This window comes from Poecile atricapillus, chromosome 2, assembly GCF_030490865.1.
Source record: "Poecile atricapillus isolate bPoeAtr1 chromosome 2, bPoeAtr1.hap1, whole genome shotgun sequence".
Classification (NCBI taxonomy): Eukaryota; Metazoa; Chordata; class Aves; order Passeriformes; family Paridae; genus Poecile; species Poecile atricapillus.
In genome coordinates, this window is record NC_081250.1 from 40,967,092 (window position 1) to 40,991,542 (window position 24,451).

General features: G+C 38.8%; 1 protein-coding gene across 8 annotated transcripts in view; it reads left to right on the forward strand.

Moving 5' to 3' along the window:
* RBMS3 (RNA binding motif single stranded interacting protein 3) overlaps window positions 1-24,451 on the forward strand; it is a 709,899-nt gene that overhangs the window by 622,507 nt on the left and 62,941 nt on the right. For all 8 annotated transcript variants that reach the window (XM_058830558.1, XM_058830560.1, XM_058830561.1 and 5 more), the window contains 3 exons: window positions 6,914-6,960; window positions 14,094-14,190; window positions 16,794-16,844. In XM_058830558.1, the coding sequence (XP_058686541.1) occupies window positions 6,914-6,960; window positions 14,094-14,190; window positions 16,794-16,844 (195 nt within the window). The remainder of the gene's footprint in view (window positions 1-6,913; window positions 6,961-14,093; window positions 14,191-16,793; window positions 16,845-24,451) is intronic.

The window sequence follows — 24,451 nt, forward strand, 5'->3', positions numbered from 1 at the left end:
TATTTCTGAAGAGCCAATGGTTTACCTTCCTTTCCTTCCCTTTCTTCTCTTCCTTCATGCTTTTTTCTCCTTTGTTTGTTTTCAAGCTCTGTTCATGGAATATCCAAAGAATTAAGCATGTTTTTAATTCTTTCTTAAAAATATAAAATAACCTGGTAGTTTGGTAATACTGCTTTTCTAACAGTTTCTCTTTTTATCCACTATTCATTACAACTTTGCCTAATGCAAACAGCAATTTAGAGAAAACATGCAGTAGTTAATTTGAGACACTTTCCAAATTATTTTGTAAAGTCAGTTCCAGTTAGGGGCTGAAGCAGTTGACCCTGGTGCCAATGGTGCCTTCTTTACCAGCAGATGTATTTAGAAATGATTATCAGTTCTGTCCCAGGCCTGTTTATAACTGAGCATGGATTGTTTTTATGCTTCCAAGGAGATAGGTACTACTCAGTTGTGTTCCATAATCCCGATTGTCTTGGGCAGATGTATTTTGCACCTAGACAAGGAATTTTCTTTGCTGTGAGAGGCAATTCCCAGTTCTGTTGACATAAGCACTAGTAACCTCATATGTAAACCACCCACAAAGACATTTACTAAATATATATTTAGCATGCCTGCAAGTTAAACCTTGGCACTTTGCATACTTATTTTCAACAAAAGCTTGGTTAAACAAAGAGAGGCATTGAACCTGAAAAGAAGTCCTCTCTCCAGAGGGAGAAAGTGAAGGGCAAAAGATAACTGACCAGTAGGTAAAAAGATCTAGAATAATGACACAAGCTGATGTTGCTGTGGGCAACATTTTAAAAAGATGCCTCAGTGGCACAAATACCAAAGACCAGTTGGGATTTTGAGCTTATAAAGTACATAGAAATATTTTAAACCAATAGCCTATGTGAAATCACTGTCACTGCAGTCAGGATTTTAAAAGGGCCCTTTGTTTGGTTAAAATAGAATCAGCAATGTACCTGTTCTTAGAGATTAGTTTTCTTTGTTTTCATTTTAGCTTTGAATTTCCTTCTCTAGTGAAAAATGTCATGCCATTTGCCCTGGAGATTTTCCTGCAGTTGGGTTTTCCTCCAAATTCTGCTGCTACAACAGTGTTTTCTTAGGCAGAATAAACAAATGTTGGAGACAGGGAAAGGACATACCATTTTCTGCTGTATCCCCAGCAGATATCAGGAATGCTGCCAGCCATCCCCAGAAGTTTTCCTGACTCACTGCAGCACACACATCTAGTGGGCAGATGTGGGTGTAATACACAGCTGATATTCCACTGGATCACACTGATGGCAAAATGGGTGTTCCAGATCCCCAAAAGCAGATGGTTCATAGGCCTGAAGATGACATGGTTAAAGGTATAGACTGGCTGTGGAAACAGAATAATTATGTTATATTATATATGTTCTCTTTCAGGGATTTTTTTTTTTGGGTTTTTTTTTTTTCTTTTCAGTTTTTGTAGACTTTGGCTCTTGTATTTTAACTAATAAGATTAGTTGAAGTGGGAAGAAAGTGACTCAATCTGTAGAATAGAAGCTGTCAGACTTCCATTCCAGTTCTGTAGGACAAAAGGGTTTCTTGGCATTCATTTGGGTATCTGAACTTGCTATTGTGTTTATCAGTGCAGTCTCTGATGTTCTGAGGTTCATGAATCACTTCCCAAGTTTGACATCAATAGTGTGTATACTTCTCTCTCCACAACCACTTTTCCCCTCAGAATCAGCAACGGTTTAAGGAGCACATATCACTGGGAAATGCTCCATTCCTTTCATTTGTATCTAGATATCTAAGAGACGTCACATTTATATTCTAGATTTCTCCTTCTCTAAAAAGGAAAGGGGGGTATTCACAATTAAATTCAGAAGTCTTTCTAATAATGTTGAATATTTCTGTCAGAACTGTTTAAATAATCAAAGAAAGGAATTCTGCCAAATTAACTTTACTGGTGACTGAGCTTATTTTATTAAATCAGTATTTTGCATGAATCTTGTCTGGGTTGATATCTTTTCCCTACTCTCTGTTCTTTCTTCAAAGCATTTCAATAAGGGTATCTTCTGTCAGGGGACAAGAGATGGTTGTGTTGTGATGCCTGGCAGATATTAGTGATGGAAACAAAACAAGTACAGGAATCTGAGCGTTGAAATTTCAATTGATTCTGCTGTAGTAGCCAAGAGCACACCCTGGGATGGCAGTCCTCCAGTGTGAAAGGGTGAAGGTATGAGTCAGTGGAGATTGGGAAGAGAGACTTATCTTTTAGTCAACTCCCACATCAGTTCACCACAGAAATCCCTTAAGTGCAAGTGCACAACCTTACCTTTCTAAATCTCCTCTTAAGGAGAGGAAATCCAGGGGGTCTTCTGCCTAGAAAAGCCACCACATCCATGGATTTCACACCTTTTTAATTTTCAGGCCTCTCCTTTTTTTCCAGTGGACTGTGGCCTCCTGCACAGCCCGAAATCCTGCCGTGGCAGCAGCCTCCCCTTGCAGAGGTGCTCCAGCACTAGGCAGAAGCTGGCCAGGGCAGGTGTGAGGAGATGATGTGGAAGTCTCACCTCTGAGAGGAAGGAATAGCACATCTTGTAGCAGGTCGATATTGCAGTGAATTTTTGCACAGTGTCGGAAAGACGTACACTGAGAGTAGATGGTGATATGATGGTGAAGTTGTTCATGAAAGCAACTTTCCAACAGCACAGAAGATGCACAGGGCTTCACAGGTGATGCACAGAAGAAATTTGTCATTTATTGGTATTTATGTTTGCTGGAAGACAGATACTGCACTGATAAGTTTTTTCTTGTGAGACATCACAGGCATAGAGAAATAATAAACCCACTTTATTTCACATGATATTGAAGATCTGATCATTTAGGTTCAAATCATAACAAAGGAAAAAAATCTAACCAGAAACAGAACATCTTGTCTTTGCCTGTGGAAAATTTTGACAGTAAAGTGTTGAGCAAAAGGCCTTCAAACTTCGTAGGGAAACCCTTGTTTTCCAGAGGCTTTTTTATATTTTCTGCTCTTTATTGAATGAAAGAGCTTAAACTTAAAGACAGGTGCAGACTGAATCTCTTGAATCTCTTAGAATCTCTTTTACTGATGTCAGTAGTTATAAAAATGCAGCAAAAAATGACAAAAATTTTCATTCTTTCCTCATGTCCTTTAAGTTCAGACACTTTGGTAAAAATAAGAGATAAGTAAACTCATATGGTTTAAGTAATCTTTTGAAATTTATTTTTTTTTTAACAAGCTAGGTTAATTTGTGTGTCACCTGACTCTCTGAACAGACCAGTAGTCATTAAGAATGACCTTTATTTCTATTAGTATGTTTTGATTCAGCAGCTGAGTCTACAGCCATTATCTGGCTGAGTGGCATGAAAATTATGTGGTTCAGTTGTTCCTCAGTAGAAGATTTATCTGACAAATACTTTCCTAAATTAGCGTTCCATCCAGTGCCACTCCCTCAGGTGCCATTTTATCAGGAAGTGTCGCAATGAGAAGAAAGAACAAGATCCTCTCCTACTGAGACACGAGCAAACCAGTGGGTGAAAAGGTGCAAAAGAAAGTCTCAGCACAGCAGAGGGCTGCCATGGAGGCATCAGCTAGTGCTTGGTATAGTTCAGCCTATATTATACTCGATTCTGATTTTAACAGAATGAGCTAGACCTTTCTCACATGGAAGTCTGAGTCCAACCCTAATATTCTGCATTTGGTATTTTTGGAATTCCTGTTTGTCTGCTATGGGGGAAAGGTCAGACAATTTTCCAGTAAGTTATTATTGCTCATCAATTTTTATTCCTGATGAATGAGGATGCTTCATACCATAAATCTTTGACTGGTCCAGGCTAAGTGTTGCCACTCCTGGGCTTCCAGCCAGCATAATTTTGTAGGGAGAAATTATACAACTTGATGAGAAAGAAGTAAATAGTCCTGTGTTAGCAGCTATTTGAAATAGCAGCTGTTTAAGGCTATGCAGCAACGGGGGTTATTAGCAACATTACTGCGCCAACCGTAGGTGGTTACCATATGCACATATTGCCACACGCTGTGTCCTATTTGTCTAATGTGAAACTTTTCATCCACTGGTAAATGTGATGGGGATAATTACAGTGGTCACTGCTATAGTACTTGAACAGATTTTGGTAATCAGTCTCCATGCAGTATGGATATGGGACGTGGATAAGGAGGAGATGAGTGTTTAGCCTTTCATATTTTGTACTCTTTAGGATCACAGTTGTGTCCCCTATTCTTAATACCAATACAGAGAACTGAGTTTGTGCCGTTTGTCTGCATGGACCCACACACAGGTCTGGGTGTGATGGGGTTGGAGGGCAAGCTGAGGGTCCATGCCGTGACCATGTGCTCAAACATCCATGAGAAAACTAAATGAAAGCAGCACAAACGTGTTTGCAGGTCTCACGTGGACAGCAAGTGAAAGAGATGCTGCAGGTTTTCATCCCTACACCTTCATTCTTATTTAAGTCAAAGAAACTAATACAAGACCTGTCGTTTATTTTCACTTTTCCTCCCAGACTCACCTACCTTGTTGCCATTTTATCCCCCAGTCACTAATGCAAGCTGCAGGATATAATGAACCCTGATCCAGCAGCTCTAAGGACAACTAGATCTAGAAACTCTTTAATTTAGAAAGCTTGGTTCTGTCCTTTCTCAAGAAATTGTAATGGGTTTTTTCCCTTAGTCTGAGTAGTGTGATGAGAGATAAAATGTAAACACCTCAATTTAAAGGAAATATATTATTTTAAAGAATATTAAAAAAAATAATAAATTAATTTTTTCATCCCTCTAGGGCTTCTACATAATATGTAAGTTGTCTTCACCAGTGCAGGAATAGAAAAAGAGAGCAATAACAAATTTTATACGTGTTGAAAAGAGAAAGGAAAACAAGACACAATGTTTCCTCAAAGATGTATTGCAGCCAAAAAGTTTTCTTTTCTCTTTTGTTTGGAAATTTACACATTTCCTTTAGTAATTAATGCAACCTTATTAAACAATATAACGTGCTGAGCATTCATAAGACATGAGTATATAAAACCAAGTTAAGTAAGGGATTATGATTTTCGAAGCTAATTTATTTTTTGCATCAAAATTAGTAGAGGTTTGCGTCTCCCTAAACTGAGTTCTCTGACACTTTAAACTTGCAGAAATAGCTATTTTATTTTTCTTTGTATGAAATCAATACTTATTTCAAAAATATTCACATGTACTTGGACTCAGTCCCCTGAATTATCCTTTGCTTGGGAGAGACTGCATATTTTATTAAAACAGCGGCATTTTGATAAAGCAAATCATTTGCCCTAGCATCTGTTTAAAAGAATAATGAGAGAAATATACAAATTTAATAAGGACACAAACCCTTTTTTTTGGCGGCATAAGGAAACCTGGCCTTTCACATCAAAAATTATTTTTGGCCTCTGGAAATTTGGACCACCTCCTCTTACACCAGTTTGCAGCTGCCAGGCTAACCCAGCTCTTCCAGGAGTGCTGCCCACCCTCTTCTGCGTGCTGATCACCAGTGCATTTACCCCGGCTGCTCACCTGCCTGCCTGGGCACCAGCCAAGCCCAAACGCTCTCCTGACCTGTCTGCGCAGCCATCTGGAAGGGGGCAGATGCCATTACTCAAAAGTACTTTGGTAGATGGCTTTAGGGGCACGGAAAGCTCCCAGCAGGAGCACAGACCATGCCACGTGGTTGGTAAAGCATCTGTCCTTGAAGAAAATGCTGCCTGTCTCAGACAACAAGCATAGAATACATATGAAAAATGAAGAGGAATACAGTGTCTTGGGGTAGGATGATGCCATGGCGTTTTTCCAGCTGCTCCCACAGGGACAGCAGCACCTTGAGCAATAGAGCTTCTCTACCCTTTGCTTCTTACCCTGCACAAAGGACAGCTTCTTCCCATCTCTTGGTAGTCTTACATTGGAAAGCATTTCACAAAGGGAGGGATGAAAATCGATAAGGAAGGCAAAAAGTCAAAGCAAATGCAGCATGTGGGAGGAGAGATTGTCAGTTCCATGTCTTTAAGTAAATGCTGGGGGAAAAAAAAAGATCTTTCCCGCATGACCCTGACTGCTGTCTTGGAGCATAGGGTGGAGTGCTTAATTCTGTCTGCAGCCCTGCTCCCTCACTGCCTTTCCTGTGGTACCTGTGGACATGTCTGCTAATGGTGGCAGTGATGACAGCTGTTAACTGGACAATGTTTTGACACTGCCAAATCCTTCCGCACAGGTCACGGTCTGCCTGGTGGTAAATGGCAGTTGAAAAGCTCTGTGTAACACATTAACAAATTCTTTTGCTGTCCAGACCTCTGAAATATTTTAAAAGCCTTGTTTGAAAGCTCAAGCTTTTCTGCTTCACAGCCCATCGTTTCTTGTCTCATGGTAATGAATTAACTCTAAGTACGAGTTAAACCCCAGGGAAATGGTAGGCAGGGGTCATCCGGGGTGTGACCTTTGTAGGAAAGATGAGACTCCTTCCTGTGAAGCCCTCATGAAGTTGTTTTTGGAATATTTACCAACCACCCATCTCACAGGCAACAGCGGGATTTGGGCCTGTCTTTTTATAGTGAGTAGTCAGTTGTAAAGGCATTGATCTCAGTGGAGTTATTAATTGATACTGGTGCAACAAAAACACCATTTGCCCGAGATGTTATGGAAAGATGACAACCAACAGACTGAACAGATCTGTTTCCCAGTGATCTCTCAGGCTGGGGAGGTACCCAATCTGTCCATGCTGCTTTGGGCCATCTGAGCTTCCCTTGAGAATTTAGATTTCTATTTAAGTTGCATTCAGTTTTTATTCATACTGGTTTTGAATATGTTTCATGTATTTTTCTTTTTTTTTTTTTTCTCTTTTCCTGCAGTAATAGTAAAAATCTGTTTTTCTTCCCTAACTATGTGCAGGCTGGCATGGCTTTGACTTACGATCCAACAGCTGCTATACAGAATGGGTAAGAAATGCATGTTTTCTTATGTCTTTTTTTTTAAATTATTTTGAATGTCATCTTATGTTTTCTTTTTCTGTAGTGAAACTTTATGAAAAGCAAATCCACTCAGTCATATTTTGTCTGAAGCATATAATGCTATATTGTCAAATTCTTCTTTAGTTTTCCTTTTCTTTTTATGCCTTCTTCCTTGCAATATCCATTTGAATGGGAAGTTGTTTTTCCTAATAGTTTCCATCTCTATTTGGCAAATGTTAGTAGATGTCTTTTTAATCTCTCTCTGTCATGAAGTGGAAACCAGTAAAGTTTCCCTTTACTGACTCGGCTTTTGTTAAAATAATCATTGACGATTCCAACGTATTTTGAATAATAGAGCTGTTACTTCATCTGGGGTTCTTTCTGCAGGCTGGCTGCCTTCCATGGCATTGTCTGAATAAAAATGCCAGATAGGGAGAAAGCCTTAAATTAGTGTGTAAGCAGATGGGATTTAAGGGTAAAATTCTGAGCAACACTCTTCTTTATTTCTCAGCTACCATTTGCTGACATGAGGAATTGCAATTTTTTCTCTAATTGAGCAGTGAAATTACATCATCGTATTATTTACCTGCATGATTACATTTCCAATTATTTCATAAACTAGAAAAAGATATCCTTGAAATTTATCTCTCTTTTCAGCTAGGTTAACAAGAATTTGAAACAAGGCAGGAAGTTCAGCCCTTTGACAGTCACTCTTTGATCAGAGAGATGTATGATATGATTATTGAATTCCATGCGTGCTCCCACCTGTGTTCTCCAGCTGAATGGGAAAATTTATTGATATAGATAAGAATGGGCTTATTTGTTAAATATATGTTAGGGCACTGCTAGTTGAAGCATTCAGGAAAAAAACCCTAACATTCCCAGTATTTTTAAAAAATCAATATTAATAGTCTACTTTGCTTAATTTTCCTTTACAAGCAGTAATTTTGTAGGACTTTTGATATTCCTATGTTGTACTCCAGTGGAGTAAGAGGCCAAACTCAGAAGAATAGAGAGATTGTAATTGTGATTTCAGAATTCTCTGCTTTTGTTTCCCTGTTCTGACCTCCAAATGAGTCATTCTTCTCTATTGTCATATTTTTCATCTGGTAAATGTTATATTCTATAAATAAAAACATCACTGATTCATAATCCACCAGTGTTTCATGTGGACAACTGGCTTTATTTTTCATATAAATTCCTGCATGTCACTTGTGTGAGTGTTTTGGAAACCATCGTTTGAATGATCCATGGAATCTAATATGATTTTAATTCAAGAATAATTCTTCTGAAATTATGAAAGTTATCTCAGAATGAGACATTATTTATATCAGAGAATACCTGTGGTGTTCAGGCTGCTCAGGTGGTTTGGTCACTCAATTGCTTGAACATGCTGTCACTGATCATTGGGTAAAGAAATTGTACTCAATGGAGAATTTCAGTTCTGCAGTTTTTTAAATATTCTTTTGTTTTCAAGGCAAGAGATAAATTAAATCACAGTACCAGATAGCTCTTTAAGAGTGACAATTAATTACTACTTTGGCATATGTCTTTTTTCTAAAGTGTCAAAATATTTTCAGTTTTATCAGGACTAAGCCACCATTCAAAATGCTGTTGTAGTGAGGTCTTGATTGTGTGCAGCATCATGAGGAGCACCGGGACCCTTTTTGTTCGACGGAATTTTTTTTATCTCTCCAGACATTCACACAGTAATCTCTACATGCCCTGTAGTTTTAATTTTTTTCTGTTTTAAATAAGACTCTTTTACTTGCAAGCACAGTGAAAATCTAGCTCAGGAGTTTTATTTCAGTTGAGTCTGGGAGCACCTCAATGCTTTGCTTGTGGAATGTGTCAATGTGATCCGTTGCCTGCTGACACAAGATACATGCCACGGTGAGAGACTTAAAGGGACATCTTCCTCATGGGGAGAGCAGTGTGGAAAACTGAGCACAAAGTTGAATCTATGCCCACACCCACCCTGTGCTTAAAAGGGACCAGAATATTTTGGCTGTAATGTGGGCCGAGCCACTAAGGTTTTCATGGACCAATGTCACCCAAAGACCAGTGGAACAAAAGCCTTTTCCTCATAGCACTCAGCTGGGGCCACCATGGTGGAACTTAGTGAACTGAGTCTGGGGACAAGAAATGTAAAGATACCAAGTCAAGGTGATGATTCAGAAGCATTATGAGCCACCAACAAAATTTAAAAAGAAAGATTGACTGCACATGCTGGCATTTTCTAGAGCTCTTTGTAGGGTTGATAGATGCATTTGGATGCATCTAAATTGCTAAATCCACACAGCATTATGTGGGTGATGGAGCCTGGTAGAGAAACACGTCTCTGCAGCAGGTGTCATGGGGTGGTATTTAAAAGTTGCAGCTCCTTAAGAGGTGTGGATCATATTTGGTTTTGAGTTGGGCCATAACCAAACCTCAGGGAAGAATCTTGACTCTCGTTTCCATATGAAAAGGTAGGTTCTTATTGTTCGCGGTGTCGTACTATCACTTTTATTACCACATAACTGCATATTTGCCTTGAAAATCTATAGCAGGAATAAAACAAAAGATAGTGTGAAGGAGGCTTTCACTAAAAATGACTATGATTTTTTCCCCACTAAAGAATAGATGATTTTCTTCTGAGCCTATTACATTGTAAAGCTTGATTCTCCATTTCATTATATTGTTTTTATGCCCATGTAGCTCTGTTTAAGCATCCAGTGGAGTTACATCAGCATAAAGCTGGTATAATGGAGTGGAGAATCCAGCCCGTAGTGTACCATAGCATTGCAGTATGAGGTACTGAAGATTTGGTAAGCACACACTTCAGTAGATAAGATCTTTTCACTTGGCAACCACTCTGCCTTTTTTTTTTTTTTGGGTTTTTTTTTTGTTTTATAATCAGCCTTTTCTGAATTGTGTTTAGAAAGGTACTCAGGTTTTATTTTAGGGAGTAGTGTGCCTGTTGTGATATGCTATTGATTTTTCAATTTGTAGCATTAACATTGTTTTAGTAGTTTTATGCATTCATACAAGGAACAGGATAGAGCTCTTTTACTTTCACTGTAAGGAAGATCATTTAAAGTGTTCCTGAGGCTGGAATCCTCCTGGCCATTTGACTAAGATTTCCATGTACTGTATCAGTTTAGTATCTCATATCTGGGGGACAATTTGGTGCATTTGCTGGCCAATGGGCTCAGTATTCAGATAGGTCTTTTCCAGCTCCAACATCTGACTGTGTGCCTTGTTGCAACAGAAAATTGCTGCCTTGATAATGTTTGGTAATACTCTTACATTATGTGAGCCCCAGGATACTATTTATGAATCTAACTTTTTCAGTACTGCCTGCAGGCACGAGGCATGAGCAAATGGTGTTTATTGCAGTGCAAATAGGATCTTGCTCTTGTGCAGATTCTGTCTGGAAGCTTGCACATTCCCCAATAGAATGGGAACCATATGGATTTTTTTTTTTCCACTTTTTGGCAGGGAAACAGTGACCAGACACTGCAGATAATGCAGTCCCCAAATGCGAAGGGAGGGTTGGTGTAGTAGGGGAGTATGTGCTTTGTCTGTTAAGCAACAGAAACTGTTGTTAAAGTGCTGCCTCTGTGTGATGATGTACTGGGAATATGCTTCTTTTTAACATGGCTGAAAAATGTGTTCTTTTGAGCCCTTTATAAACCCCCTTCAGGAACTCCCAGGAGCATATTTTTGCCTACTAGTGATGAGTTTCCCCTTTGCTTATGGAATCTATGCATGCTGAAAAAGTCTATTTTTAATACAAGGGTGATGTCCAATTTGCCTTGCCCTTGCTACCTGCATGCACAACCTGCATGCTTGTGCTCGTAGCATTGCAATTGCAGCTGAGGAGCAGGGACACTGTCTTGCACCTGCAAAAAACTGCACAGACCCATGTAAGGGTGCAAACTGCATTTGCAGAAAATGCAGCTGAGCCTTCTGGAGAGCTCTCCTTGGAGCTCACAGGTCAACCACACCACAAAGCCTCATAATACCTACTAGATACCGTACTAGATACACTGTGCATTTTAATGCCAGGAAACTTGGAGGCACAATTTAATACATCTAAAACAAGTCAAAGTCAGAATAATTCATATCTCTTTCCACTCCTCTTTCTGATGTAGATATTCTGATGACTGAGTCCTGTGTTCCCTTGAATGAACTTACAACATGCATCTTCCACCTCATTTCACCTCCTAAAGAAAAAAAAAGGAAGGGAAAGCCTAAGACTGAATATAGCAAGGTCCTCAGCTGCAAATCTTGTCATGCTGTAGGGTTTGTGCCAGAACAGGCCACTCTGTTTTTGTGTTTTTGTCCCCCTTGTCTCTTACTAGATCCCCAGCGTGCCACTTATGCCAGTGACATATAAGCATATTAGCCCATTTGTATATAAAGGGAATTTAGGGGGAGATCCCTCGGTGTCCCATGGGTGAGAATATGTTGAGCACTCTTTGTCAATGAGCCCTGCCCTGGCAGCAAATGACTCCAGCAGTGCAGTAGGCTGAGCATCCCATACCTGAGGGTGGCTCCGCTTGAGTCCATCCCCAGCAAGGACACCTCTATCCTCACTGCACCGCTGTACTTCACATGCGGCAGAGACATCCACATCCTTCATTATTAGATCCTTTTGGCCACCAGTGGCACTGAGAAAATAAGACAAGCCTTTGTCTCTTGATGTTAGACATTTCTGACTGCAAAATGATCTCTTTGCAGCCTGTCGCAGTGACTGAGATTGTTACACTTGATATTTTTATTATTATTATTATTAGAATTGAAATATATGAACTGGATTTTCTTGCATTGTCACTTGCAGCACCAGAGTTTGTTCCTTTCTCTTCCTTGGTGCCCTTGTGGATGAATTTTCCCAATACAGCTGAGTGTCCTGGTAGGATGTTTTATTTGATGCATATTTGAGAGCATTCCAAACGGCGACAGATAAATGGTATTGGCAGGGCTGTTGGAAGGGCTGTATTTTCCACATTACCAGAGTATGTATTCTACAGGCTTGTGTACTATTCAGATAAATGCATCTCTAAGCTGAAACTGAAATGGCAAGCTGTCTGTCAAATTCTTGGCTTAGCACACATTTTCTGTAAATTTGTTAGTATTTGCTGGGATTTATTGGAGGGTTTATTCCAAAGAGTCAGCACTGCTTCCAAATGGAAAGTCGTTTCTTCCCTGTACTTGTCTTTGTCCGAGCGGTTCATACACGGTTATGAGTATGAGCCCAGAATCAGTGCCAGGTTTATGAAAAGAATGAACAAAAATCTGTGCTTTTCTCAAAGGAGTTTTGGTTTTCTATTATCTTTTACTTTAGGAGGTTTATATGTATTTCTATACACTACACATTTTATCCACAGACTAGGTTCTGTCAGTCTGCCGTTGACTATTTTCATTTGCTGCACACAACATTTCATAGTTGATCCACTAAGCAAGAGCATAGCCCAGGTGATTTCTGGTTAACATTGATCTGGGAGAAGACCCCTGTAAAAGGAATTAGATAATATGCAACATGTTAGTGCCATAGATGAACCTGCCTAGTGGTGTAAAAATCCCTTCTCCCTCGATGTATTGTGAACTTAATATTTGGTGAAAGTATGGGGATACAAATGCCTCTAAATTCTCATAATAGGATATATAAAAAATTGGGCAAAGGCACAATTTTAAAATAGTCTCAGTGCAAGCATTGTGAGGGCAGATAAATGGTCCTAAAATAGCATTATATTTCTATTAAACAAAAAATCACTCATATGCCACCTGCTGCTTTTGGCATTTCAAAATCTGATTTGGAATAGAAAGAACAAATGATTGCTTCTCTGTCTCCCTCTCCCCTCCTAACTTTGAATGTTTCCGCCCAATGTTCAAAGAGAGCAGCCTGTTTTTCCAAGGCTATTGGTTGAAGTCGATGGTTATTTGAGCCTGCATCCAGAATGAGTGCATCCAGTCTGAACTAGACTGATTAGTACTAAATCTGTGGTGCCAGGGTGATCAGGAAATAGAGCACTTGTTTAAACACCAGTAATGATTTTTTTTGTTGTTGTTGCATAGCTCTCATGGAAAGCTACTGTTGATTGCCTCAAAGTAGGAAGGGGAAAAAATGTAAAAAGACAGGGAATACAATCCACTGTGCAGAATCTTCTGTTATTTACTGCTGCATCCTATATGAGAAGGAGCTATCTGAGGTTTTAAATCGTACAAAAGAACACTGCACATGAGTGTTTCTCTCTGAGTCCAAAATATAGGCATTTAGACAACTGTAAAACCACAAACATGGTTTTTTTAAGCAATTATGTTGTTCTGGCTTACAGTTAAAACTGCAAAAAGAGAAAATGCAAAAATCTTTACAAGCACACACATATTAAGTACTAACACAATCCAGCAGTAGTGATGATAGTTTCCAAGTGATAATTTTATCAATAATCATTAACCCACAGGGAAGGAGAAAGAATATAGCATTTATTACCATCAAGCAAGAGATGGTGCAGCTTCTGTTCATAGCATGCAACAGTGGAAGTAAAACCAACTGAATCTGAGATTTTCAGTGCTGCCTGGGGCATTTAGCCTCATAATTCCTGATACATTTCACCAGAAAAAGGGGGTTTTGCTCTCTGCCTAGATGAATATGAAAATTTCAGCCAGAGTTTTTGTAGCCGCCCCTTAATGAAATAATTCAGGCATGTATGTAGAATGTGTTATTCTCAGCACTGAAGCACTAGGATATGAAAAGAAAACAGTACCCAGTGTAAAAATGAAATCAGTAATGTCGTCTTCTATATCGTGTAAGAAATTTCCTTTCACTAGCTAGCACCCAGGAAAATCAGCTGTCCTTGCATTTCAGATAATTGCTTTTTGTACTGTGAATTTCTATATTTGTGCTAGTTGAAGTGAAAAAAAATATGCTTTGTGTAAATATTCTTCCTCCTTTCCATTTTCAAGATCTTCTCAATGGAGCCATCACATCTTTTTTATTGTGGTTTTGGAAATAGATGGACATAATTACCCGGGTAGACTCTTTTTGTCTTTGCCCAGGAGGCAGTGAATTATTTAGTCAGAGCTGAAGTAGTCAAAAGGTTCAAAAAAATCTCGCTTTTGTTCTTTGTTTGCAGATTTTATTCCTCACCGTACAGTATTCCAACAAACCGCATGATTCCACAGACATCAATCACGCCATTCATTGCTGCTTCCCCTGTCTCTACATATCAGGTACGTCAGATGTGCACTTGTCTACTGTGTTTCCCAGTTAATTATGTTTTGGATGTGGATGAAGGCAGAGTGTATACCACAGAACATTGTGTGAGTGCTTGCACTCTTGAGTCACCCTGAAAACAAAGGGCTCTCTAGTAATATTCAGGTATCATTGGGTAGAGTCTTAAGTGTTTCCTGTACTCTTTACAGCAGTAATGAAAGCCACTGTAATTCTTAATTTCAATCAGCTTCTCTGATAAACAACATTTTGCTTAATTTCCAATTGACAACACCAGAAGCTTATCATTCATACTGAACTGTTTCCTCATTTTGGCTTCCCTTCATTAGCCAAAATTTTTTTAAGTGGTTTTTTTTTTTTTAAATAATTTATGATGACTGCATTATACTTTGATCTTTTGACCCTAGCTGTAATTTTTCCAGTAACTGCACCCTTTAAAAGTGCTCGTTTTTATCCAATAATCCCTGACAAAGCAAATTACTTGAGGATAAGTATCCTCAAATCATTCTTTAGTCTGCTACATGGCATGTCATTCAGAATTTCTCTTTTCAGCATATCCCTCTCAAATCTCCACTGGGAAATTATTGTCTTGTTTTGGCTTTCTGAGATGGAAGTCAAAACCAGATTGTATATTTTTATTACTAGCCATTGTCTGGGAGCTTACCACTTCACAGAAGCTGGTCAGTGACTATACATTTTGCAGCTTTAGTTATTTGTCTCCTGTGCCATCAGTGCTTTTCCAACCCTGAGTCTTACCTGAAATATGCTACCCAAATTTTCAAAGCTGCATGGTGGGTTGTTTTCAATGTTAGTGTGTTTTTGTTGGGACTGGGGTGTTGCAGATGGTATGGTACTGCTTACAGGTAATTCTGGGGACTTACTGTATTTTAAACTTGATCCTCAAAGATAAATGATTCTTATAATTCTCTTTGCCTTTTGTTTTTATTTTATTTTAGATGATTATGTAGCACTTGCCAAACAAAAGTTGTTTTGATGAGGTAAATTCAGTAAATTTCAGTAATGGCAGCACCAAAGAAGAGTCAATGCCAGAGACACACAAGTGCAGCTCACACGCAATTTTCTCAGTAGCAAAGCTGGCTTAAGAGCCATACTACTTCCCATTCAGGCCACTGAGTTCAGGCCACCCACCCACTTACTTTCATCACTGCTCCACAGCTCACAGTTGCTCCCCCTTTTCCCATTCTGGTTTGAACCATTGCATCAGTTTGTGGTTTCATGTGTTTGCACCAAAACCATTCATTTTTTTATTTTTTTTTAACCCATATCATTTTCCCTAGATAGCTTGCATTGTAAGCCCAAAGACATTTTCCCTGGCACCGTGACAGAACTGCAGTGGTGCAAGAGTGGGAGCAATGAGCAGCAGCAATCTGTGGCAGCTCTAGTGCGTTTTAGCTCATTCACAGGGATTCACAGCAGAAGGTGTTGTAGTAGAAGTGTGTTCACATGTGGGTGTGCTGGCTTTGGTTCTAAAGATGTTTTGCTGAACTTGCTTTTCAACAAAAAATAGACTTTGATAAACATATACAAATGTTGGAGCACACTGTTATACAATTAATTCCCAACACTTCATGAACAAAAGCACAGGGCATCTGGAGAAGTGGGACCTTGTAGCTTTCTCCTTGTTATTCCTGGTCGTGCTGTCTGAGGTGCTACACACCCATCTCTGTGACAGCAAGATGTCCTCTGATGGAAATGTCCTCTGATGGCACTAGCACAGCTACATTTTTGTGTACTTGTGTGTTGTGGTGCCCAGACTGACGCAAAAGGAAACTAAAATACCCAATTCTTGGGGCTGAGCCCAAGTTATGATAGCATGTGGGCCATTCACACATAGCACAAAAGAGTTACAGATCAGAGATGCCACCACAAATGATGCAAACACTATAATGTGTTTAATTCTTAGTAAAATTTTCATAGCTTTGAAATATGTTCCATGGCAGTCATAAGGCAGAACAACAAAGCAAGTCTTTGGTGATGCATATGGAGTTCTGGTGGGAATAGACCCCAGGATGCTCAAAGTAAGAATGATCCTGGAGGGAAAGGCTTCTTAAGCCAGCTTTGCTATGAAAGCTTTCAATTAGAATAATTTTCAAAAACCCTGAATTAGATCTGCAGTTCTTACTGGAAACAGAACAACTCATTCTGGGATCTCTGAAAATGTTATACCTTTAAAAGTTCATACAGATACTCTTGAAAATAAACTTTGGCCATTTTATGTCTCCTGCACTGTCGGTTGGATGACATGTTCATGATTATATTGATGGATGAAAGCAAACAATGCAAATGAAAAAACAGAACAACGTGGAATATTGAAGACTTCTTTATTAGATAAAATGTTGTGATTTATAGGAGGGGTGCAATCACTCAGACTTCTGACTTTGGTGGAAAACATTATCAAATGAAATTTGAAAGCTTTTTCCTTTGTCAATAACTTTACAAAGCATAAATTAATTTTGTGTTGAGTTATAAGACTTAAGTCTTTTGTCAAAATTAGCACCTTAGCTGTAATAGAGAGAATATTTTCAAGTAAATCTTTAAGTTTTAAACTTTTCTGTGCTAATTAAAAGTATTTGATGTGCAGGTCCAGAGTACTTCATGGATGCCTCATCCGCCATATGTTATGCAACCAACAGTAAGTGGATACTTGGTTATATCTGGCTAAAAGTGCTTCCATTGTAGCCTTGCTCTGCTTGTCCAGCCACATTAAAGTCCTGGGTCATGTAAGAGCAGCCAGCTGCTCCCTGCGACAAGTGTCCTCTGCTGTTAAGTTTCTGTTTCTTTAAGGAGCACCAATTGATTTAGATAAAAGGGGAGGATGGGTGATCTGTTATCTAATTGCATTGATTGTAAGATAGTAACAAGTTCTGAAGTGTTGCTTCTGAAGCTCTGCTTCAGGGACTGCAAGATAACCGCATTCCTGCCTACTTTGAATTGCCAGGATCAACACATGACCATTCCCTTATAAATTTATCCATCAAAAACATCCTGTGCAGTTTTGTGTCAAGGAGTCTCAGTGCCTCAGTAATGCATTTAAGCATAGTGGAAAAGAGTGAAGCACAACTGTCTTGGAGAGTCTCTACCAAATCTGAATCTGCTTTATGATTTAACCAGTCAACTCTTTTTTTTTTTTTTTTCCCTGACTCATCTTTATCAATTTATAACTACTTAAAGCTGCATTATGTTTTAAACAACATTCATTAGAAGTAGTGCAACTGATTTTTTTGTCTACCACTCAGAAGAGTTTTGATGCACTTTGCCTGAGTATTAAGAGTATACCAGGAGAAAACACCATACTGAATTCCACTACAGACAGGTCATTTTAGTTATGTTTCTACCTTTGATGGGTTTTTCAGGTACACATCCACTTGACAGTGTCATTAATCAAAATTTAGATGTATGTTCCACATAATCATCAATACATTGATTTGTACAAGAAGAGTAAAATTAGAATGAAAGTCTATGGCTTAGGATTCTTTGTTATTCATATTTTTGTTTAAGTATTTTGACTTCACATTAGTATAACTTCTGGTGAGAGTTAGCTCTACAGCAACATAGGTATAATTACATTACATATCTGTTTACTTGCACAAGTCTGTCATCCCAGTTTACAGCCCCCTTTCCATACCCCTCAGCTCTTTGGAGGAAAGTTCTTCAGTTCTCTCACAAGGCAGGGACCATAGTGTGGTGCACTGGGCACCCAGTTCCTACTGCTGCTCCTTTCTACAGTCCCTGGGGGCACTTTCCATCTCAGTGGAGTAAAGCTGTTGCTGTATTCCTTGTATGGAGATGAAATTTATTGAACAAGTTCACAGTTAACATCAGTCCTGTATTCTAATATTTGGATTTAATAGCAGACCACAAGAAGTCTTAGATGTGTGTATATGATGAGTTATGAGACTTGTGGAAGCCAAAGAATCTCCAATCCTTGCAGAAAGACTCCCTTTCTAAAAGAAAAACCTAAGCACTTCACCAATCCCAGATTTTGTGTGTATGTGTGTTTGAGTTTTATTTGGCAATATTGAGCAAGGCATTTTTCTGCACTACTAGGAGAGGTATTATGATGAGGTAATTGAATATATTTACCCCTTAGTAAGGACATGAAGAGAAAACTGTCTTATATAGTGAGTGACACCCTCAAAATGCTGAGTTAAATTGGTGTTCATTGTCAACCAGAGAGTCAAAAAAAGGCAGTGTGACTCTAGGTGGAAAAGCAGAGGGACAGCAGATAAGTGGTGTAGCATTTCTGTTCCAGTCTCATTGCTGTTGTGGGTTACTTCCTTGTGTTTTCTGTAGCAATCCTAGTCTCTTCACTGAAAGATTTTTCCCCTATGTTTCCAAAGATTATGTTCTTAAGTAAGAGGACATGAGGCATTTAGTAACTAAGAAGCATTACTATGTAAAGGGAGAACTACCATTCCCCAGTTTTCATTCAGAGACAAATTCTTTACTAGAAATGTCTGAAAACTTGTCAGAGCATTACCACACAGAGAATGCTGGAGACTTCAGAATTAATGGTCTGTTTTGAACGGAAATGAAGTATCTGTGTTCATTTTAAGTTTCTGTACTTTCATGCCTGACTATAGACTCTATTCTAAGCACCTCCATAGCTAAAAAAAAAAAAAAAGACAAGATTACGAGAAAGTTTGCAGAATTAAGGATGTGAGCTGATTAAACTGGGAACTTTCTAATTTGGTTAGCTTTTTATTTCTATTTGTAAGCTAGTTTTCCATGTTATTATCTAAATTGCCACCACTTTGCTTCATAATATTTTATGAGCTGATTGATTGTGGCATGTGATGTCCCCCTGGACACCACTGCAGATAAATATTGCATTCCCCTTGCCCCAGGAAGGAGAACATTTTGTTAAGCCTCTATTATTCTTTGTCAGTAGAGATGAACTCATACAGAAAGCACAGTTTGAATTGCTCAAACAGTGGTGGTTAATTCTTTGTTTTGATTATAAGTATCCACTAAATCATGTTACTGGATGATTAGCTTTTCATTTCTGACAGAAAGTCCTACTTGATATTTATGTATAATTTAACATCACATAGTATCCCTCATGACAAAAAGGCAGAACCACACTGTAGAGGTTTCTCACTCAGTGTGCTGTGCACAGACAGGGCAGAATTTTCCCAGATTGGCAGGCTTGCTGACAGGAGGGAAGAACTGTGCTGCACAGTGCTACCATCCTGTGTCTGCCTGTCCCTCCTCTGCCTGCCCATCTCATCTCCCTTCCCACCTGCCTCCCTGTGCAGCAAATACAAAGCTCTTTCTTCAGTGATATTCCCTGCAGTAGGTTGGCCTGCCAGACATTTTTCTCTTTTATTTCCCTTTGTATATCGATTTCAGCCACATTTTCCTGATGTGTGCATGTGTGCATTCTGCATCCATTTACTTGGTGGATTAAAAAGCCCACTATAGTAAAAGATTGTATCTCCAATTCCTTCTGTAGCTTTGTAACTACAACCAGATAAACTTCTAACCCTAACAAACAAAAATTACATATATATTAACTGGAAAATATTTGTGTATACTGATTTCTCTTCTCAGACGTGTTTGCCTTCTTGCTTCTGTGGTACACTTAAAAACAGAAAACAACCAAAATTTCTAAGAAAATAATGCGCAGAATATTTTTGTCCTAAAATGAGAAAGTGAGATGAACAGTCAAGGATTCTGCACGTATAGAACTGATACTATAGGGTGTTGCTAATAAACAACTGCAGACACAATTTTTAAAGGGGTTTTGGTTTTGGTTATCAGTGATTTTTGCTGGTCTTACTCCAAGAGCCATGGAAAAATTACATCATACAGGTTGAGGTAGCATTGCTATTTCTGAATAAGTAGTATTGAAAATTAACTTCTGCTGGCATAGTAGGGTCATACATGAAAACTTCTCACATCTTAATGCTTACAGAACTTTCAGGGTTTTGGAAATTGCTGAATCATGTGGACATGATGAAAAATCTACCTGCAGGTTTATGTGTGACTCAGACACTTTTGAAAAATGCACCCTTTGTGAATTAAACCTTCACCACTTTTCATAATATTGATTTCACTGTGTCAAAGTAAGAATACCTAAAATTTGGCAGTTTCATTGCTTTGCCATGTGCCCTGGTCACTCTCCACAGTTTTAATGGAAGATGAGCTCCAAAACAGTTATAGCAGTGTGAGCTTGGATTAAAATTGGCAAAACATTTAATGCACTGCTGGTAGCCCAGGCTCAGTTTAGCTAACTATATCTTTCAAGTACAGTGCTTACTCTTCCGTGTTTGAAACAAGTCTTGTATTTCAGTATTGCCTCAGGATAAGGATAGATGGATAGTGATGACAGAATCAAAACATAAATGGGATAAGAGTTATTCTGGAGACTTATAACATTTGCCATATTACTGTGTTTTTCCTGTAGTCCCTGAAGGCTGTTTGACAGTTATGGGGCTACTTTAAAAAACATCTTTACATGTCAATTCACTTGTAGACCAATCTCATTTTTACTGATAAGTGCACTTGTTAAAAACAATTTGATTCAAATCTTTATTACAGAAAATGCATGTCCTCTTCCTCCTTAAAGTCAATTTTTTTCAGTGAACCTACAGAAATGCACTACCCTAATACTCAATGTACACATTGGTTTTACACTTACCCTCTTTTATTTGCAAGTAAAACTGTGTGACCGTAAGTGATCACTGGGCATGCACAGATAGATATTCTTGTCAGTCTGGAATAGTTTCTACATAATAGCTAGAGAAGAAGTATGCCAGTTGCAGTAGGAAGGGTGGAAGCAGAGCAGCATATGGAAAAATCTACCATTGGATATGATAAAGTATGTTGGGTAGAACTTCTGTTCTGGAAGTTTCTCAAGCCCTTTCAGTCTTCCTAGAAGGGTCAATGTCTTAACAAACACCCTTATTATAGTTTTCTGTCATCCTTCCTGTGGCCCATGGCTGAATGTAATCCATCTGTCTTTAAAAGCATCAACAAAAACATGTCTTATTTCATAAGCAGTGTAAAACTTCCAGTTTGGTGAGAAGCAAGGCTAAGGAGTCCAGATTCTTGCCTCTTGATTGTTGTGCATGAATGTAGTAGCATAAAAGGTACAAATTGTTCAACTGAAATAGATCAGTTTTCATTTTCTCACTAGCGGCTCTGCTGTTTTGGATAATACCCAAAATACCACAGCAGTTTCAGTGTTTTGATTCCTACACTCTGGAACAAAAAAGTTCCTTGTGCTCCAATCCACGTCCCTCTCCCAAGATGGCTTTCTCTACCTCACATTTATTGCTCTACCTTTTTAGTAAACAGAGCCAGGAGTCTATCTTGAGTTTGCCTGTTTGAGTGTAAGAAAACAAAGTATGTCCTCTGCAGACAGTTGACTCCTGCGTCCAAGATGAAATGTGAGAATTCAGCTAGCTGGTATGAAAAGTAAACAGGAAATAATCCTTAGAAATTGGAATCTCCAGCAAGTCTTTCAACTTCTAGCTGTGTGTTTTTAAGAGATCCTTTGAACATGAACTTACTTGAACTCTTAAGGCTAAAGTGTTTAGAGGTTGAAATAACTAACCAAATACCAATGACAAAGTTCTGCTGAGCAATTTTAATTCCAGTGTTTCCCGAGGCAGAAAATCGAGGACTGAAAATTCTATAACTCTGATAATCAAGACAGTAATTGGTAATGTTCCTTTGGGGCAGGCAGGCTCACATGAGGTCACCTCTGCCTCCCTCTCACCCAGCACCCACTGTACACAGATGTCTCAGTGCTACCTAAACAGGTTTTACAGATGTGGGTGAACATCTGCTTGCTGACCTCCTTTATTGCCAGGTGTTGTTGTGCGGGGGAGAATACCCAGGACAGAAAAACAGTGCCCCAGTTCAACCAACTTAGACCTCTAAAAGAAAACAGGTGTAAGCAATTCAGCCAAGTTACGTCTCACTACTCAAGTGTAGCGGTTTTTAAGTCTGATTATACAATGCTTCTGGAATCATATCAAAGTATTGCTCCAGTCCTTTGTTCTGCTGTCGTAGAAATTAATATGAATGCCAGAAAAAGATATATTTCAGTTGGATTGCCAACATTTTTTGACACTATGTTAGAGCCCCCTAGTGAAACTGAGCATTTTTTGTGATGGCAGCAAGACACACCACATATGGATTCACTTAGAAAACATGGACAGGAGAACCACAAATGTTTCCAGTAGACAAGTCCTTGCATTTGAGGAACTTGTGATGTGCTGTTTTATCCTAAAAAGACTTCAGAGCTCTAGTAAAATTTTCTTTCCTTTCAAATATTCTACAGATAGCATGAACACTAAATGGATAAACCATCAGTTTGTTTAAAGGCATTTACATTAGTGGAAAAAAACCATAACGTCTATGTTTCATATAAATCTATAAACATAAATGAAAAAGATATTTGGAAGAGAAGGCATCTGACATTAAATTTGAAAGGTTCCCCAGAGTTTTTTGAAGCCAGGAAATTCTGGTTGAGGTTATGGAATATTGATTTCTTTTTAACAGAAAAGATGCAACCTTACCCATCAACCTTCATTGTCAAGAAAAACCTTAATACAATAGCTGTTTAAAAGCAGTTTTATCAAAGGGGACTATTTTTTTTTAAGGATAGTTATTAATCAATAGACATTAGAGTATGTTCTATGGAAGAATGTAGTGCATTTTTAAAAAAATCAATCTCTAATTTTGTACATGCAAGCCTGCATTCTGCTTTCATTTTTCCCACCCTGTGTACATCACCTAAGAATATCATAACTTAATTTATTTCATATTAATATGTGTAACATCTCTGTTTTCATGGAGATTTGCATTTTCATCAAGTTTTAGATTTACACAAAGTCAATATCCTGAATGTAAATCTGTAAGATTCATATGTTGTGCTTGCCATTTTGAGCAAAAATTCCTCATTTGGTGAGCACTGGTCAAGTTAGTTATTTACCAAGTGGTAGATTAGTTAGTAGGCAGACTGTGATAGGACCAGGAGAGAGTGGTGGACTGTGCAAATATATGCTATGAATGATAGGCCAAGAATTAGATTAATCAGCTTGCAGAAAGTGGCAGGCTCAGCAGAGTGCTGAATTTAGCTCACCATCAGGTATTTTGCCCTGTGTGATGCATTCTGGTTATGTGTGCTATGAACAGGCTCAGGCACATGACATGTGTGTTTCAGTCCTCTCAAATTTACCCTCCATCATGAACCTTTCTCCTATTTTGTGCCTAGCATTGTCTGCTGTCTTAGAGTTGATGCCGATGTTACCCACCTTCCACAGAGAGCTCTCTGCTCTTCTGGCTTACAACAAATCAGACGATGTGCACGTCATAAGCAGGGTCCCATCCTGCTCGTAACAAAGGTGGTCATGTGGTGCAATTGCCAAACTTGCAAGTTCTGTGATGGTGGAAGAGAAAGGCAACAATTTTCATCTGCCACAGAGAGCAAAGAGCTTTGAATGTGCTCTGTGGTCTGGGAGCACAGAGGTTTCTTGCTAGTTGGTGACAAGGCTGGGAATGATCTCTGGGTGCCTTTCCCATGACAGAGATGTGGTTCTCATTTCCATAGCACAGTTAAGAATACAAGATGTTAGCAGAGGACAGTTCAGCAGCAGAAGGGGACCTGGATCTCCTTTCAGCCTCCCAAACTCCATCCCTACACTGCGGGAAATCAGCATTTCCATTTACAGAAGAAGCATTGGGCAGCTTTGGAGAAGGAAACAGGTTCTGGAGCTCTTGAGGAAAGCCTGTGATTTACAACTAGAGTAATGCCAGGGCAGCACTGTAACTGGGATAACTCCAAAACATGATTGAAAAAGACTAGCACAACCTGTCAAAGCTGTAAAGGTGAATTCTTATTAGTGAAGGATCAAGTCAAGTTTTAGGCTATTGACAAGCTTTCATTTTATGAACAATTAAGTAGGAAGAAAATTATGTATGAATCAAGGTGTAATCTTCAAGGTTAATTAATTACTTAATTTACTATTAATTAATTAATTAATTTACTATTTTCTAAAGTACAGTATTCATTTCGGGTTTTGTCCCAGAGACTTCAACCGGTTTTGAAAGAAAATTCCAGATGGAAATCATGCATACTTGTTCAGCTACAAATGTATTTTATAGCTATATTTATCCTTGCTGTAGCTCCTCTTTGACCTGAGCCTGCCTTCCCTCACACTGGCTTCAAAGAATACATGTAGGCTTAGAGCACTTAGTGACAGATACTTTTTCATCTGCCACTGA